The sequence below is a fragment of the Lotus japonicus genome, chromosome 6 (assembly GCF_012489685.1).
Source record: "Lotus japonicus ecotype B-129 chromosome 6, LjGifu_v1.2".
Classification (NCBI taxonomy): domain Eukaryota; kingdom Viridiplantae; phylum Streptophyta; class Magnoliopsida; order Fabales; family Fabaceae; genus Lotus; species Lotus japonicus.
Genome location: NC_080046.1, coordinates 55,636,497 through 55,652,899, shown reverse-complemented (window position 1 = coordinate 55,652,899; position 16,403 = coordinate 55,636,497). Strand labels below are relative to the sequence as shown.

Sequence of the window (16,403 nt, the reverse complement as noted above, 5' to 3'; positions counted from 1 at the left end):
TTTTTTTAATAATTTAATTGCACATTTTGGTCACTGGATGTGTTTGGACTTTGGATTTCAGCTGAGATCAACTCGAAAGCACTTTCAACCTAACGAAACTTAGGAGTTACTTTCAAATTCGCACATTTAAATTTGTGTTTTTCAGTTGAAACTGTCTTGAAACGTGTGAACTGAAAACTAAACACACACTATATCTCTTGTACTAAAGTGATTCCTAAAAAAAACTGCAGTTTTCACTTAAAGCTTTGTTTGCAGTTTTAGGGTTTAGGGTTTAGGGTTTAGTTTTCCATCTCATTTCTATCGAGAAACTAAGGGAAATGATGATGTAACATTTCGATTAAATATTATTTTTAATTAAATAATGTTAGGGAGTTTGCACTTTAGGTCTCCTTCAACCACCACTCTTCCTCCTCTTTCTTCAATTTTCATATTTTTTTTCAAGGTTTATTCTAATGAGAGTGTAAGAGTCCTTCAATTCATTATTTATAGTATAAATGAATAAATTGTAAATTATAAAAGTTTATTATAGAAAAAATCACGATAAATGGTACTGTATTTAAGTATTTTCCTTGTTAAAAAACTTCTAAGTTGAAAGTAATTCTAATACTATTAAGTTTTGTTTAGACATAGGTTGTGTTTGGTTGATGGTTCCATCCGAAGAAAGTGAAATAGAATACTAACCTGAGGCAACCCCAGACCTCCAGCGCCCCCATACAATCCCCTAAGGAAATGGAGCAATGCCTTAACATTACTACGACAAATTTTGAAAATCAAAGGAATTAAACCCCCACAACCAACTCTCCAAGAGAAACCAGAAGATAACAAACTCCAAGCCTTCGAAATAACATTCCAAACATATAGGAATCTCTCTTCGCACTAACATGTTGGAAGTCAGTTGCAGAACAATAACAACCAGCCAAGAGCTGAACCCACATTTTGCGTTTAGCATGTAACATATCCCACACTAATTTCCCAAGCAAAGCAGTTAGATGTATATGCCTATATGGTATTGCCTCCCGGTTCAGGTTCCTCCCATCCTCACAAGGTGTGCAGACTTCACAAGTCTCTATATGGCCTCAAGCAGGCCTGAAGGCAATGGAACTCTAAAACTAACTTCTTCTCTATTATCTCTTGGTTATGAGCAAATTAAAGTTCTCCAGATTATTCTCTTTGTTAAGGTCACGACCACTTCTTTTACTGCTCTATTGATATACATGGATGATGTGGTTTTAATTAACTGGGAATAATGCTTCTGAGATTCAGGTCTTATTTGTCCCCTCTAATGGAGATTGTGCCTTCAAGGCATTCTCAGATTCTCATTCTTCATATGCTTCCTGTTTCTTCATCCCTCTCAAATTGGGGGCATCCTATAGGCCCTTTCATGAAGCCTTATCCAAGTTGGGTCTTTTAGATATGTCTGCTCCAACTTGAGGGGATATTACCCCTCGTAGTGAAATTAACTCTAGTTAGATATAGTTTGTAAATCGGGCAGGTGTGCTATTGCAGAATTTGCATTGTGAATTTACGGAGGAAGAACGCGATTGAGAGAATGAGGAGGATTGTGATGTTTTCATTTTTAAATATATTGGATTATATTGAAAAATATTTTTTTTAAAATATTGATTAACAATTTAAATAATAACTAATTATTAATGAAGAATATTTTTCGTCACTAAATTTGCCTCTATATAAAATGGGGTGTGTGTAGATTTTAGATAAGAATGGGGTGAAGTGTAATTCTAACAAACCTTAAGGGGGTGAGTGTACTTTACTCTAGATTAATTAACTCTAGTTAGATTAACCCACTTTGTTAATTATTGTAACAAATTAAAATTCAGATACACAAAACTGTGAATAATATAATATTTTCATTGAGTCACTCCAATCGTTCTTTACATTGTGTTTTTCCATGATGGAATCTATCTTTGTAAGAGAAAGAAAGATTTACGTGCCAATTAAGTGCGTCGCACATTCGCACCCGCATGTTCAAGTCACATCATTCTAGAAACTTAGCAAGCGACAAAGGGGCATAAGGGGAACAATGGTTCAATAACGCGTCAAAAGTGTCGAGTGTCTCAGGAGTCAAAATTTCCAAGTCCAGACGGAGTGAAATGAAATGAAAGTTGGCAATGATGAGTCAGCACGACAGCCTCGGCCTGAACAAGAAAACGATGCCTAGAGAGGTTACTTAATCTCTAAACCACACTGAGATTATGGAGAAGATACTTAATTGGAACAAGTTCACTTCCTATGCGTCTATGCTTCATATTATGATGAATCCGAAAAACTTGCATTATGTACTCCATTTTCTTTAATCAATGACATGATCAATTGTATACAATATTGGCATTTTCTGTGGTACCCGCAACTTTTTTATGGGTACGTACAGGAATTGCTTGGACCAATAACATTATTTCTTTTGTTTCGATTTTTTTAAATCCGGAATAATAGCAGTAGCCTTTCGTAAATCATGAATTTACCCCCTAACTTCATTTATTTATAAATTGGTCCCTTAGCTAAGGTAAAAGAAAAACAAAAGCTAAGTTAAAAAGATCTTGGAGGTAATTTACATTCTGGGTAATTTACATTCTGGGTTCGTGAAAGATTAGATTAGGGTTCATGAGATAGGTTTTGTTCCTGAAGTCACCTAGATTGATTTCTTGATTTCATTTCATCTATTTGAACTGTCGTCTTCGTAGCCTTTGGTTGTGTGATTTCGAGGGTTTCAAGGTGATTCTTCTTCGACTGTGCTTTCACTGATGAATTTGGTTGTGCTCGTCTGTGTCGCTGTAAGATTTTGATACGGGTGTTTCGACTTGTACACCACTCTATTGAGCAGGGATCGAAGTTGCGGCTACCTGAACTGGTATGTTTTTAATTATTTTTACCCTAAGTATGGTTTTATTAGGTAGCAATGTCTTGAATCCTCGGTTTTGATTTTATTTCAGAGTTGGGAAAATGAATGATTCTTCAGGAGATAACTGGCTTAATCTGTTTGATGACGAGCTTTATATCATCGATGAGGATGATAGTCTGAATTCTAGCCCTGCCAACGGTTTGAAGCAGGGTGTGAATGAAGGGGATAATGATGGGGGAAATTTTGTGGATGTCGATGAGATGTTTGAAACTGGAAATGACAGTCAAAAAAACTCTGATGTAGAAGTTAAAGTCATGAAAAGGATTACTTAATTGTCTGCAGACGACATTAGAGGGATGGATTTCTCTTCTGAGGAGGAAGCATGTGAATTCTATTCTAAATATGCTCGTATCCGTGGATTCTCTCCAAGAAAAGATGATGTATACAAGGATGATGATGGCAAGATTATCTCACGACAGGTGGTGTGCAATAGGGCTGGACAAAGGCATCAGAAGCATATGCATAATAGTGGCAGAAGAAAACAACCTAAGCCTATTACTAGAGTGGGTTGCCTTGCTAGAATTCGATTTCGTTGTTTTTCTAGCAGTAAAAGGTGGAAAGTGTTTTTTTTTGCGATGAACACAATCACCCATTAACACCATATAAGCATGTTCATTTGATTCCAAAATTTCGGCAATTGAGTGAAGGGGACAAAGCTCAAGCAGAAGGTATGAACCTATTTGGTGTGAGGACCCGCAATATTATGGAGGTGATGATGGGCCAAAAAGGTGGGGCTGAGTCGGTAGGCTTTACCGGCAAGGACTTGGCCAACCACCTAGACAAGCAAAAAAGGAAAAGAGTCAAAGATGGTGATGCAGTTGCGGCGCTGTCCTATTTACAAGGAAAACTTGACAATGACCCACTATTTTTCTTCAAGTACAACAAATCGGAACAAGGTAATCTCCTTAACTTGCTATGGTGTGATGGAACCAGTAGAATGGATTATAACGTGTTTGGAGATGTGGTTGCCTTTGATAGCACATACAAGAAGAACAAGTATAACAAACCTCTTGTGATTTTTTGTGGATACAACCACCACAAGCAAACAACTATCTTTGCTGCTGCACTTGTTCATGATGAGAAAACTGAGACTTTCATATGGGTTTTGGAAACCTTGACTGAAGCAATGTTTAACAGGCATCCTAAGGTGGTGGTTACAGATGGAGATCTAGCAATGAAGGAAGCTATTAGAGTTGTGTGGTCGAATACCACGCATCGTCAATGTGCATGGCACATTCACCAGAATGCTTTGAAAAATATTAGAAATCTTGATTTTGCAGATGAATTCAAGTTATTTGTGTACGCTAACTTAAACCCTGACAAGTTTGGAGAGAAGTGGGATAAACTGGTTGAGAAATATGGTATAGCCAACAATCCATGGATTGATACGATGTATGAGACAAGAGCTTCTTGGGCAAGCACCTTCATGCAAGACAAATTTTTTGCCGGTATTAGGACGACATCCTTATGTGAAGGTATTAACTCATTCATAAAGAATTATCTGCATTGTAAGTGTTCCTTGTTGGATTTTCTTTTCAATTTTGAGCGGGCTATGAAGAAATACAGGCACAATGAGTTGGAATCTGATTTTAAGTCTTCTTATGGTGAGCCTGTTATGACAACAGCACTTAGTGGCATTGAGTATGGAGCTGCCAAAATATTAACAAGGAGCATGTTTTGGGAAGTCAAGGGTCAAATTGAGGATGCCCTGGGGCTAAATGTGGAGCGTTCTGAGGTGGCCAATATTGTGATGATGAAAATGAGAAAAATTAGCAATCGCAGAAAAGAATATATTGTTGTTTATGATAAGAACCAGAAAAAAGTTTGTATGTGAATGTGGTTATTTTGAATTTTATGGCATCCCTTGTTCTCATATAATAGCTGGGATGAGAAGTGAGTATATTGATGAATTTCCAAGCAATCTAGTTTCTAAGAGGTGGTTGAAAACAGCCAAGTCTGCTCATGTGTATTCAATTTCAGAGCCTAGTATTCATTCACAGAATATGAAATTGTTGCGAAAAGGAGCTATGTCTGCCGCATGCAACTATCTCGCAGAAATAGCATGCGAAAAGGATGATGATTTTTCAAGTGTAATGGAAGACATTTATAAGCTGTTGAGGGATGTTCAGAAGAGTCGCAAACCGGGTTGTACAACAAAGAGTGCAGCCTTTAATGTGGGTGATCCAACTGTTGTACAGGGTAGAGGTGCCCCCAAGAAGACCAGAACTGTCACCAAGAGAAGGCATTGCTCAAATTGCAGGGGTATTGGACACACGATTCGTACGTGCCCGGTTTTGCTTTATCCTGATCAAGTCAATAACAGTGAAACAGGTGAATCTGCAAGTGAAGGAATTGAGGACAGCACAGACGACGAGGTGATTCTGATATTCACCATATTTATTGCCTGGTCTGATCATAATCATGTTGCTTGTGCATTTGGATATATAATTGTTAAAATTGAAATGATTTACAGACAAACGTTGGCAGCGTAGATCGGCAGAATAAGGGGGCTTCGGTGGCAAGTAAACTTAAATCGCAGCAACGGAAGAAGGGAAATGACTCCTCATCCACCCAAGTATGTGTAAATGAAATGCTTGTCATTCATCTTAAATTTTCTTGCATTGTGCTCAAGTTTTCTTTTTAGAGTGATTGTGCTTACAAATTTTGCAGAACAAGCGTTCAAATCAGAACACGGTGTCGACAAAACAAAATAAGCGTAAATCTAAGCAGCGAGAAGTCCCAGTCATGATTCATTCAAGCCAAGTATCTGTGAATGAAGTGGTGAGTATTTTTCATTATCTTCTTATTTTTAAGTTTACTTAAATGCATCAATGTGTGAGTCTCTGATTCCTGGTCATAACCTGTGCAGACTCAGAGTTCACCGAATAATGTAGGTCGCGGTGATGTGGATAACAACAGAGTTACTTTGTTGCCCCAGCATCCACAGGAAATACCTTTGACCCAAGAATCTGTGAATCAGGTAATTAGGATGGTTGTATAATTTATTTATTTTCCCTTCAGTGGTGTTTACTCAAGTTTCTCATTAAATTGTTTTCTCGTGGACATAATCTGGGTAGGTACATGTTTATAACATGGAGCCTATTGTACAACAAGTCCACTATCCTGTTGTTCGTGCTTCAGCTGGACTTCCATTTTTGCAACCTACTTATGCCGTGAATATGACTAATGGAGTTCAGGTGTTTCCACAGTTTATACAGCACCAAAACGTCCAGGTTCCTTACCAAGGAGTTCAGATGCAAACTCTATTTCAAGCTGGACCTTCTGGCTTACTCCCGACATTTTCATCGACGTTGGCGGCAGTCGATAGGAGACACAATAGAAATTCAAGTTTAGGAAATAATTGAAAGCATTTCATTTTAAGTCAGTTTGATTTTGATATTGGAACAAATTATGTATTTGTGTGAAGGAAAAAAATTATTAAATTATATTTTAAAAACATCTTCTGAAAAAACAATATAAGTGCAGACTTTACAATATGTGAAGTGTGAACCACTTATTTCATGCATTTTTTTTTGGGTCAGAGTGTTGTTCATCTCACAAAAGGGTCAAGCCCAAAAACCAGGAGCCTGTTACAAGTGAGGTTCAAAATAAAATGATCAAACAATAAAATTACAACAACCAAAAAAAAATAGCTGATCACTGATTGCATTAAAGCTGCCTTTGTTCACAATAAGAATTGGCTGAACCCAAAATTTTTTTTGATTTGGCCTTTTGTTGTGAAGACCAGCAATGAAGTTTTTGTTTTTGGTCTGTTAGCCCATTGATCAATATAAACTGCGTTTTAGATCCTTTTATAGTCCCAAAGGTTTTCATTTTGGTCCAGTTAGCACATTTCATCAGTAGAAATCAACTTCAAACATGACAAATTAAACTAGCAAAACGTAAAATTATCGCTAATAATTAAGAACAGTAACAAAGATTATTAGCAATAGCTACCGAAATTGTTCCAAAACGTCACCGAACATGTCGGTGAACATAAAAGTACGGTTACCAAACAGTATAGCTTAGGTTCAAATTATAAATTTCAGCAAAAAAAAAAAAAAACACAGCCAGTCCAGTTTCCATCTCCACTCCACCCTAATCAGCAAAGGCAATCATGATGTCCACAATTCTCTGATTCATGTAATGAAACTTGAAAGCACAGACATCCCCTTCTGCAAGCTGATACTTTCTAACGAATTCCCTCCAGCCACTACCAAACTTGCTCTTCGCCTGGCCATGAATGAGTTTGCATTCCACCAGTTTATCATTTAGACCCTCATATGGACCTTTCAGAAACACTGGATCAAATCCAAACTTCTTTAAGTGCTTCCCAATTTTCACAGGTAGGTCCTAAGAAATTGCATAAAACATGGGTTATATGCTTGCTTACATGGTACAAGAATTAAAAATGCTGATGAAAATAAATATAGAAAGAACAGCAAGTTACCAGTTGGCTTCCTTTGGCATGATGGTCTTTGAGGGTAACAGTGAAGGAGGGATTTTCAGATTCATGGTTAAATAGCACAAAGGTGGAGTTGGGAATACGCTTGAAAGGGGGTGTTACTGTAGGTGGTGGAACAGACAGGTATTCACGAAGCTTATTAACATCATCTTCCTCTGTCTTCACGGGCCAGCCATGATATTTGATTTGCTTATGCTTAGAATTGAAAATAACAATCTTAAATCTTGACCTGCCCACACATTTGAAGAGGAACCAGCACACACCAGTGAAACAAAAGACATTGCGTAGCCGTGACCATCCTGTTGTCAAGTACCCTTTTCCATGCAATCTTTCATACCTAACTTTGTGTGTTACACCTAGAGGGTCAGTCAGATACCAAGTGCAGTCCACCCGGTAATTGCCCATCTTGACCAATGTCTCAGGGACTTCTAAGTGAGTCTACAAAGAGGAAATCCAAGTAAGAAATCATCAGACTAAAATATACATGTATGTGTATGAACAGATAGTATCTAGTTAGAATGCAGACTATTACCATAGCTTGTTCATGACATGCAACGAAATCGTGCTCGGGGATCCTTTTTTGACTGGGTGCCATAGTAGAACACAGTACTTGCTTCTATAAACATGTTTGCACAAAAAAACATGAAGTAAATCATATGATTTTCAACACAATGAAGAGGAAAAGTAAGAAAAGAGCACATAATAAATCGTTTACAAGTAGCACATGCATGAAAATCAGGGTAAAGGACAAACACACACAAAGTATTCTATTGGACAGAGATTATTCAATATGATTTTCATCACAATGAAGAGGGAAAGTAAGATAAGAGCAATATATTAGATGTATAACATGCATGAAAAATCAGGGGAAAGGGAGAATGGAAAAATATTCAATCTGACAGTAAGTGAAAAAAGGCAAAGTATTAAATTTGACAGGAAATGAGTTACAATTGGAACTATGTAATTTAAGTAAAAATTTGTCATAAACAAATGTTTGGTAAAAAATGGAAAAGAGACTATCAGTATTGAGAAAGGTGGAAACTTTGAACATGAATATGGCATATACCATAAAGACATAATCAGATGGTCAAAGGTCGCTGTCAGTCTGAACAAAGATGAAAAATTTGTGATGGACCATGGCATATAACTTTAATTAGTTCTTTTGTACTGCAGGCAAAGGTCACTATCATACCGAAGAAGGGTGGAAAATTCGTAATGACAAGTTACATAAAGAAATCAATACCCATTAGAAATAGAACATGCATGAACATCAGGGGGGAAAGGGAAACGGAAAGCGATTCAATCTGACAAAAACTTGTGAACTCAATGTTTTCCATGCACAACTAAATCGGCGACCCAAATTTCATGAATATCAAAAAGAAATCAGGAATATCAAGTATCAAAATGGAGTGAAAATTCTGTAAAATTGAAAGAATCTTACCAGAGATGAGTGCCTGCAAGCGTCTCAAATGTCCGTGCAAAAAAACCCTAAAATCGCCGTCCACTGCTTGGAAGAATGTCTACCCTCTCGATTTCTCCTATGAGTGGGTTGTGATGGTTTTTTGTTCTTGATAATCGAATAATCGAATAAGCATTGAATGATCGTAACCGATCATATGGGAAATATAAAAAGTTGGTGAAAAAGTTTCTTTTTTACTGAATATATAAATTTTGAGTCTTATAAAAAACAAAAAACAATCACTGTCTAAGTGGTTAATACTACTCTTATTTAGCAATAGGTCCAAGGTTCAAATCTAAACTTGGACAGTTTTTCATTTTTACTAATATGTTAAATTTTTTATATTTAGTTATATAAAAAAATAATATATTTTATTTTTTGCGAAAAATCATTTTTTTTTGTCATAGATTAATTAACCTTAATCATGGCTGGAACCCTAGAGCATCTAACATAACCTAAGAAGCATTGATTCGTCGTTGCGTGGGACTAATGGGGTTAGGCCAATTAACCGTAACGCTAACCCTAATAAGTGTTACGCATGACTCGCACTATATCGTTGTGTGAGCCATGCACGAGGGTGAGCGAGCGATTTGGATAGCTTGGTGTGAGCCACTATATCGCGGGAACCCTACATCATCTAACATAACCTAAGAAGCATTGATTCGTCGTTTGGTGGGACTAATCGTGTTAGGCCAATGAACCGTAACGCTAACCCTAATAAGTGTTACGCATGACTCGCACTATATCGTTGTGTGAGCCATGCACGTTGGATAGCTTGGTGTGAGCCACTATATCGCGGGAACCCTAAATCATCTAACATAACCTAAGAAGCATTGATTCGTCGTTTGGTGGGACTAATCGTGTTAGGCCAATGAACCGTAAAGCTAACCCTAATAAGTGTTACGCATGACTCGCACTATATCGTTGTGTGAGCCATGCACGAGGGTGAGCGAGCGATTTGGATAGCTTGGTGTGAGCCACTATATCGCGGGAACCCTACATCATCTAACATAACCTAAGAAGCATTGATTCGTCGTTTGGTGGGACTAATCGTGTTAGGCAAATGAACCGTAAAGCTAACCCTAATAAGTGTTACGCATGACTCGCACTATATCGTTGTGTGAGCCATGCACGAGGGTGAGCGAGCGATTTGGATAGCTTGGTGTGAGCCACTATATAGTCTAAATGTCTAATACACTCTAGCACATGAACCCTAATGCATCAAGTGGCGGAACTTGGACAACAGAGTTACAGAGTATATACTTAAACAGTAATGATAAATAAATTGGGTTATATTTAAAATTGTTATACTTAAATGACAATTATAAATAAATAGATGTATATAAAATCTCAAAATTAGTATTTAAAGATAATATTTAGAATTGATATACTTAAATACTAATGATAAATAAATAGATGTAAATAAAATCCCAATAAAAATATTTAAAGTTTCTGTTTAAAATTGTTATACTTGAAGTTTAATGACAAATAATTAGATGTAAACAAAATCCCAAAGTAAATATTTAACGAGATGGAGCAAAATAATACGACAATGTTAAAAAATAAAAAAGGTTGGGTGGATCGAACCCTACCAAACAAGGTTGAATAAATAGTGTGCAAACCACTGGGACAAGGGAGACGTTATGAATTTATATGGCTTTTATTCTATAAATAGTATGTATCAAAGAAAGAAATTTAACCTAATTATTAAATGATCGTAACAGACCAGTGGGAAAGACGAAAACTTGTTTTCTTGGTTTTTTATAAGTTCTGTTTTAGTAATTGGGACATATAAGTGTTGAGTTGACCGTATAACTAAAAACAATCATTGTCAAAGTGGTTAATGCTACACTTATTTAACCTTAGGTCCAAGGTTCAAACCTAAACTTGGACATTTTTTTTATTTTTACTAATATGTTAACATTTTTAAACTTAGTTATATATAAAAATAATTTATTTTATTTTTGGCAATTAATATATTTTCTTTTGTCATAGATTAATTAACCTTAATCATGGTGTTACGCTCATGAATAAATTGGTGTGGCTGGAACCCTAGAGCATCTAACATAACCTAAGAAGCATTGATTCGTCGTTGCGTGGGACTAATGGGGTTAGGCCAATGAACCGTAACGCTAACCCTAATAAGTGTTACGCATGAGTCGCACTATATCGTTGTGTGAGCCATGCACGTTGGATAGCTTGGTGTGAGCCACTATATCGCGGGAACCCTAAATCATCTAACATAACCTAAGAAGCATTGATTCGTCGTTCGGTGGGACTAATGGTGTTAGGCCAATGAACCGTAACGCTAACCTAATGCACTATATAGTCTAAATGGTGTTAGGCCATGACTCGTACTGTACTCGTACTATATAGTCTAAATGTCTAATACATTCTAGCACATGAACCCTAATGCATCAAGTGGCGGAACTTGGACAACAGAGTTACAGAGTATATACTTAAAGAGTAATGATAAATAAACTGGGTTATATTCAAAATTGTTATACTTAAATGACAATTATAAATAAATAGATGTATATAAAATTACAATTTTCATAAAGTTCAATCTCATCCACTTCGCAGCCCCAAACAACAATGTCTGCATCTTTGTTTCTCTCTAGAAACTAGTGTTAAAATACTAAAATTAAAAATATCAAATTTATTTTTTCATTAATAGATAAATTGATTTATTTTCACATAAGATATATATTCTCATTAAAATGTTTACTCAATAACACCATATTTTATTTAAACCTGAACAAAGTAAAATTGATTTATTTACACATGTTCTCCTGAAAATGGGTACTTTGGGAAGATATATGACTATGGCAGAAATGTTTGTGTAGGTTGAAATGGTTGCAACTTTTGGAAGGTGGAAGGTTGAAATGAATGAAATTATTAATTTGTTTTCGGCCTGCTTAGAGTGAACTGGAATGGAGAAGATCAAAGGTTTATTTAGTTAACATTTCCAAATATTTATGGAGATTAAATTAACGAATTTTAAAAATAACTCAAATTGGCTGATTGATTATGAGGTTTCTTAAAACTTATTTTTTAATTTTTTAATTTTCCAATGATCCAAAACCAATATGCTTTTGAAGCACTACTGGTAGAATTAATTAAGAGACTATGATGACAAAAATTAAATTATAAGGATGAAGGGGAAAATCAATTGAACACATGTTTCAAAGAAATTTCTTGCAAATTTTACTTGATAAAATTACATGCACTATCAGAGAAGAAAATTTATACAACACATTGATTCAGAAATCCCCATACCCAAAACGCTCCTAAATATGCTCTTGAAGCCCTACACCCTGTGAATATAAGCAATTCGATTCACTGCATTGGTAAAACGGAATCGGAGAAGATCAGAAGCGCATATATCGTTAACATCGCAAAAACTACTCCATCCATCCCCCATCTTAGCAATGCTGGAGTTGGGAAGAAGGTGCATGGAAAATTCCCTCGGATATTCCTGAGGACCGATAAAAATCCACTTGTCAACCCCAACTCCTTTCAGGAACGAAGCACCAGATTTGGGCACGGGCTGCATAAAATAAAAAATATTGAATATGGATTAGAAGACATAAATATCACAAATTCATATATAGCAAAAGATAATCATAAAGAAACTTACAACTTCATTAAAAGAAAAAAACTCTGAAGTGATTTGTGTGTCAAATTCACATTCAAATAACACTTCATGAACAACATTTTGTTGATCAGCAACATCAACTTGCCCACCTTCTTGAATAGAACTCTGCTCATCGTCAGACAAAATAGGAGGCTCAGAAGGAGTAGGAGGGTTATACGAAGGACTCCCATTCGGATCAACTTCACCTGAAAAGCTAAGATCATGATCCATTATAACCGAATAAAATATGATATATGTGAAATCCAAACTAAAGAACGGAAGAGTTTATAGAGGGGAAGAATTAAAAGACATGATGGTTGGAGTTCCATGCAAAATGAGATGTTTACACGTGTTCCACTTTTAAACCACCTTTGAAATTAAAATCAAGGAGAAGGAGAAAAAAGCATTCATGGAAGATTCAATGAGATATGAAGCATTCGTTGAATAGACATTGATATCTGGTCATGTAAGTTGATGTAACAGGTGCAGTTGAAGACGGAAAGGTGGTAAAAAGAAGCAATGATGAAAACAAAATCGCATTGGTCCCCGTGCTGGTTCGTTGGTACTTTCATTATACTAGTTTAAAAAATCCGCGTGGTGGTCCCGTGCTGGTCCCGTGTTCGAGTTCATGTCTCAATTTTTTTTTTCCTTTCATTTGCTTTCTTGTTTTATGATTATTGTGTTAAATTGTTAGACTTATACCTATTAAATCGAACAGATCACAAAAGTCGATAACTGTCAAAGTGGTTAATGCCACACCAATTTAGCTATGGGTCCAAGGTTCAAATCCAAACTTTGGAAGTTTTATTTTTTATAATTTTTTTTTATAAGCTAACTTTCGCAGTTTTTTAAGTAGGTGACATAAGGTTGATCTTATAAAAAAAAAGTTAAATTAGGATTCGAACGCTCTTACTATATCGTTGTGTGAGCCATGCACGAGGGTGAGCGAGCGATTTGGATAGCTTGGTGTGAGTCACTATATCGCGGGAACCCTACATCATCTAACATAACCTAAGAAGCATTGATTCGTCGTTTGGTGGGACTAATCGTGTTAGGCCAATGAACCGTAACGCTAACCCTAATAAGTGTTACGCATGACTCGCACTATATCGTTGTGTGAGCCATGCACGAGGGTGAGCGAGCGATTTGGATAGCTTGGTGTGAGCCACTATATCGCGGGAACCCTACATCATCTAACATAACCTAAGAAGCATTGATTCGTCGTTGCGTGGGACTAATGGTGTTAGGCCAATGAACCGTAACGCTAACCCTAATATGTGTTACGCATGACTCGCACTATATCGTTGTGTGATCCATGCACGAGGGTGAGCGAGCGATTTGGATAGCTTGGTGTGAGCCACTATATTGCGGGAAGCCGGGAACCCTATAGAGTTACAGAGTATATACTTAAAGAGTAATGATAAATAAATTGGGTTATATTCAAAATTGTTATACTTAAAGGACAATTATAAATAAATAGATGTATATAAAATCTCAAAATCAGTATTTAAAGATAATATTTAGAATTGTTATACTTAAATACTAATGATAATTAAATAGATGTAAATAAAATCCCAATAAAAATATTTAAAGTTTCTGTCTAATACATTCTAGCACATGAACCCTAATGCATCAAGTGGCGGAATTCAATTGGATGTCTGTGTAAAACTATTTTACACTGTCAGTGCATATCCATTAAACTCTAAACAAAATCCCAAAGTAAATATTTAAAGAGATGGAGCAAAATAATATGAAAATGTTAAAAAATAAAAAAGGTTGGGTGGGATCGAACCCTACCAAACAAGGTTGAATAGATAGTGTGCAAACCACTGGGACTATATCGTTGTGTGAGCCATGCACGAGGGTGAGCGAGCGATTTGGATAGCTTGGTGTGAGCCACTATATCGCGGGAACCCTACATCATCTAACACAACCTAATAAGCATTGATTCGTCGTTCGGTGGGACTAATGGTGTTAGGCCAATGAACCGTAACGCTAACCCTAATTTGTGATACACATTACTCGTACTATATCGTTGTGTGAGCCATGCACGAGGGTGAGCGAGCGATTTGGATAGCTTGGTGTTTTGAATAACTTGGAACCATGAAAATAGTTTAAAGGCGTCATTCTAAAAAGAATTGAATTTGCAAAAAAATATATATATATATATATATATATATATATATATATATAAAATTAGGTCCTATGTAGGAGTTGAACCCTTAACATGTTATAAATTTTATAAAAATTTGGCCACTGAACCAAGACAATTGTTTGAGTAGAAATTGAATTGAAAATATATATATCTGAGTAAATGGTCTTACTAGCTGTTAAACACAAATTCTCTACCATCTCCATTACGCGCCAGAAGATAGTTTCTTCCTTCCCTTGTTTATCAGCGTTTCCTACTACAAATCATGACCCAACTAATCCCACTTTTAATAAATGTCAGGGTCAGACATAATGATTCCGGCATTGGGAAAGAAGAATTTTGCACAGTATTCAAAGGCTGCAGATTGAATCTACACACACGCCTAAAACTCTACTGGCCATTGTGAGGAATTGAAAACGCCATATAAATACCTCAGAGATCATTTTTATGGGTTTTTCACTCTTTCCTCATCCAACCATCAGGATTTCAAAGGCAGGAATTACGAAATTGAGGTTAGCCCCTTTTGGCATTTGATAGGGTTTCTGCATTTTTTTCTCACGAATTTCTCATCCAACCATCAAGCACTCTTGTTCCTGTTTTGACTCTTGTTTTGGCTTATTTATTTAAACAATGACTGCACTTCTCTTATTTATTTATTACACAATTCATCAAGGTCCTCCACTTCGCGGCTCACAAACAATGACTGCATCTTCGTTTCCTTCCTTCAATAGAAATCCTACCTAAATAGACCCTAATAAATGTGTCACCATCCAAAAAGGAAAAAGTTGCACTTTGTTCAAAGGCTGCGAATTAAATCCCACACCCACGTCTGTTCTGCAAGCCCTAGGGTTCGATGCCTAAATGACTCTCTTTCTTCTTCCTTCTTTCCAGACGCATGCAATGTAGTGGTGTCGATTATTCTCTTCAACACATTCCTAATGGGCATCACATATCCAAAGAGATATAAAATGCTGATTTTAGGGTTTCGTTTGAAACTTTTTTCCCCAAATTTCCCTCCTACCATCAAACCTCGAACACCAATCTGAATGAGTCATGGCTCGCAAGGGAAAGAACCCTCGACGAAATCATCTCAGAAAGCGTCCATGGGGAATTGACGACAGTCAATCCGTGTCCGGTCCTTTGTTCAGTCCTAGGGTTGAAAGAGCCCTTCGAGCCAATGCTGGCAAAAAGGAGAAGCCTCCGTCTTTAATAATACTATCCTCAAGGTATTTGTTATGTAATCGATAATGCGGTGCAAAAAAGGTTTATGATCTGATTAGTTTAGTTGTTCACATTTTTTACAATACAAGTTCTGCTCAATGTTTTTTCAATTTAACATTTGAAATCCAAAATTTTTCAATGTTTTAATGTTTACAAGAAACCCACCTCACCAAAATTGTCTTTTATTTCCAGTAACCAAGAAACCGAGCTCCATACCAAACAAGTAGATGTATTATGCGATGAGTCTCCTACCATGAAAGACTGTCAAGAGAAGGATGCCAATGTGAATCAAGAAGATAAGGTCGAACAAGTTGCCTTTTTTGATTTTGTTTCTTTTGTTTATTGTTATCACGATACCATGTTTTGTTCAGTACAAAACAATAATTTTGTTTTTCTTCATGTCTTAATTCACAGTTCTCTGCTTTAGATGAAAAATTGGAAAAGGTTATTCTAGCAGTAGGCATGCTTAGCCAGGCCCTTCATAGCCCTCAACAATATACTCAGTTGGCTTCATCATCTCCGTTGCCCCTTTGTGTTACTTCACCAAACAAT

The 16,403-nt window shown here is 36.4% G+C and overlaps 2 protein-coding genes across 2 annotated transcripts; both read left to right on the top strand.

Moving 5' to 3' along the window:
- Positions 1 to 3,620: 3,620 nt before the first annotated feature.
- Positions 3,621 to 4,492, top strand: LOC130725599 (protein FAR-RED IMPAIRED RESPONSE 1-like). Its single transcript, XM_057576815.1, has 2 exons — positions 3,621 to 4,365; positions 4,464 to 4,492. Exons 1-2 carry the CDS (start codon positions 3,621 to 3,623, stop codon positions 4,490 to 4,492), a joined length of 774 nt encoding a protein of 257 aa, XP_057432798.1.
- LOC130725598 (uncharacterized) lies at positions 4,126 to 6,282 on the top strand. Its single transcript, XM_057576814.1, has 5 exons — positions 4,126 to 5,292; positions 5,391 to 5,492; positions 5,588 to 5,698; positions 5,787 to 5,897; positions 5,995 to 6,282. The coding sequence occupies exons 1-5, from the start codon at positions 4,720 to 4,722 to the stop codon at positions 6,280 to 6,282; spliced, it is 1,185 nt and encodes a 394-aa protein (XP_057432797.1). The 5' UTR covers positions 4,126 to 4,719.
- Positions 6,283 to 16,403: the final 10,121 nt, after the last annotated feature.

What these genes read in the sequence shown, in the direction of transcription:
- LOC130725598 (XM_057576814.1), top strand. Translation starts at nt 4,720, where the DNA reads ATGATAAGAACCAGAAAAAAGTTTGTATGTGAATGTGGTTATTTTGAA. An exon ending in ATGACTCCTCATCCACCCAA is followed by an intron (nt 5,493 to 5,587) that starts GTATGTGTAAAT and finishes CAAATTTTGCAG; the next exon opens with AACAAGCGTTCAAATCAGAA. An exon ending in CCCAAGAATCTGTGAATCAG is followed by an intron (nt 5,898 to 5,994) that starts GTAATTAGGATG and finishes TAATCTGGGTAG; the next exon opens with GTACATGTTTATAACATGGA.
- LOC130725599 (XM_057576815.1), top strand. Translation starts at nt 3,621, where the DNA reads ATGGAGGTGATGATGGGCCAAAAAGGTGGGGCTGAGTCGGTAGGCTTT. An exon ending in GCAAGACAAATTTTTTGCCG is followed by an intron (nt 4,366 to 4,463) that starts GTATTAGGACGA and finishes TTCAATTTTGAG; the next exon opens with CGGGCTATGAAGAAATACAG.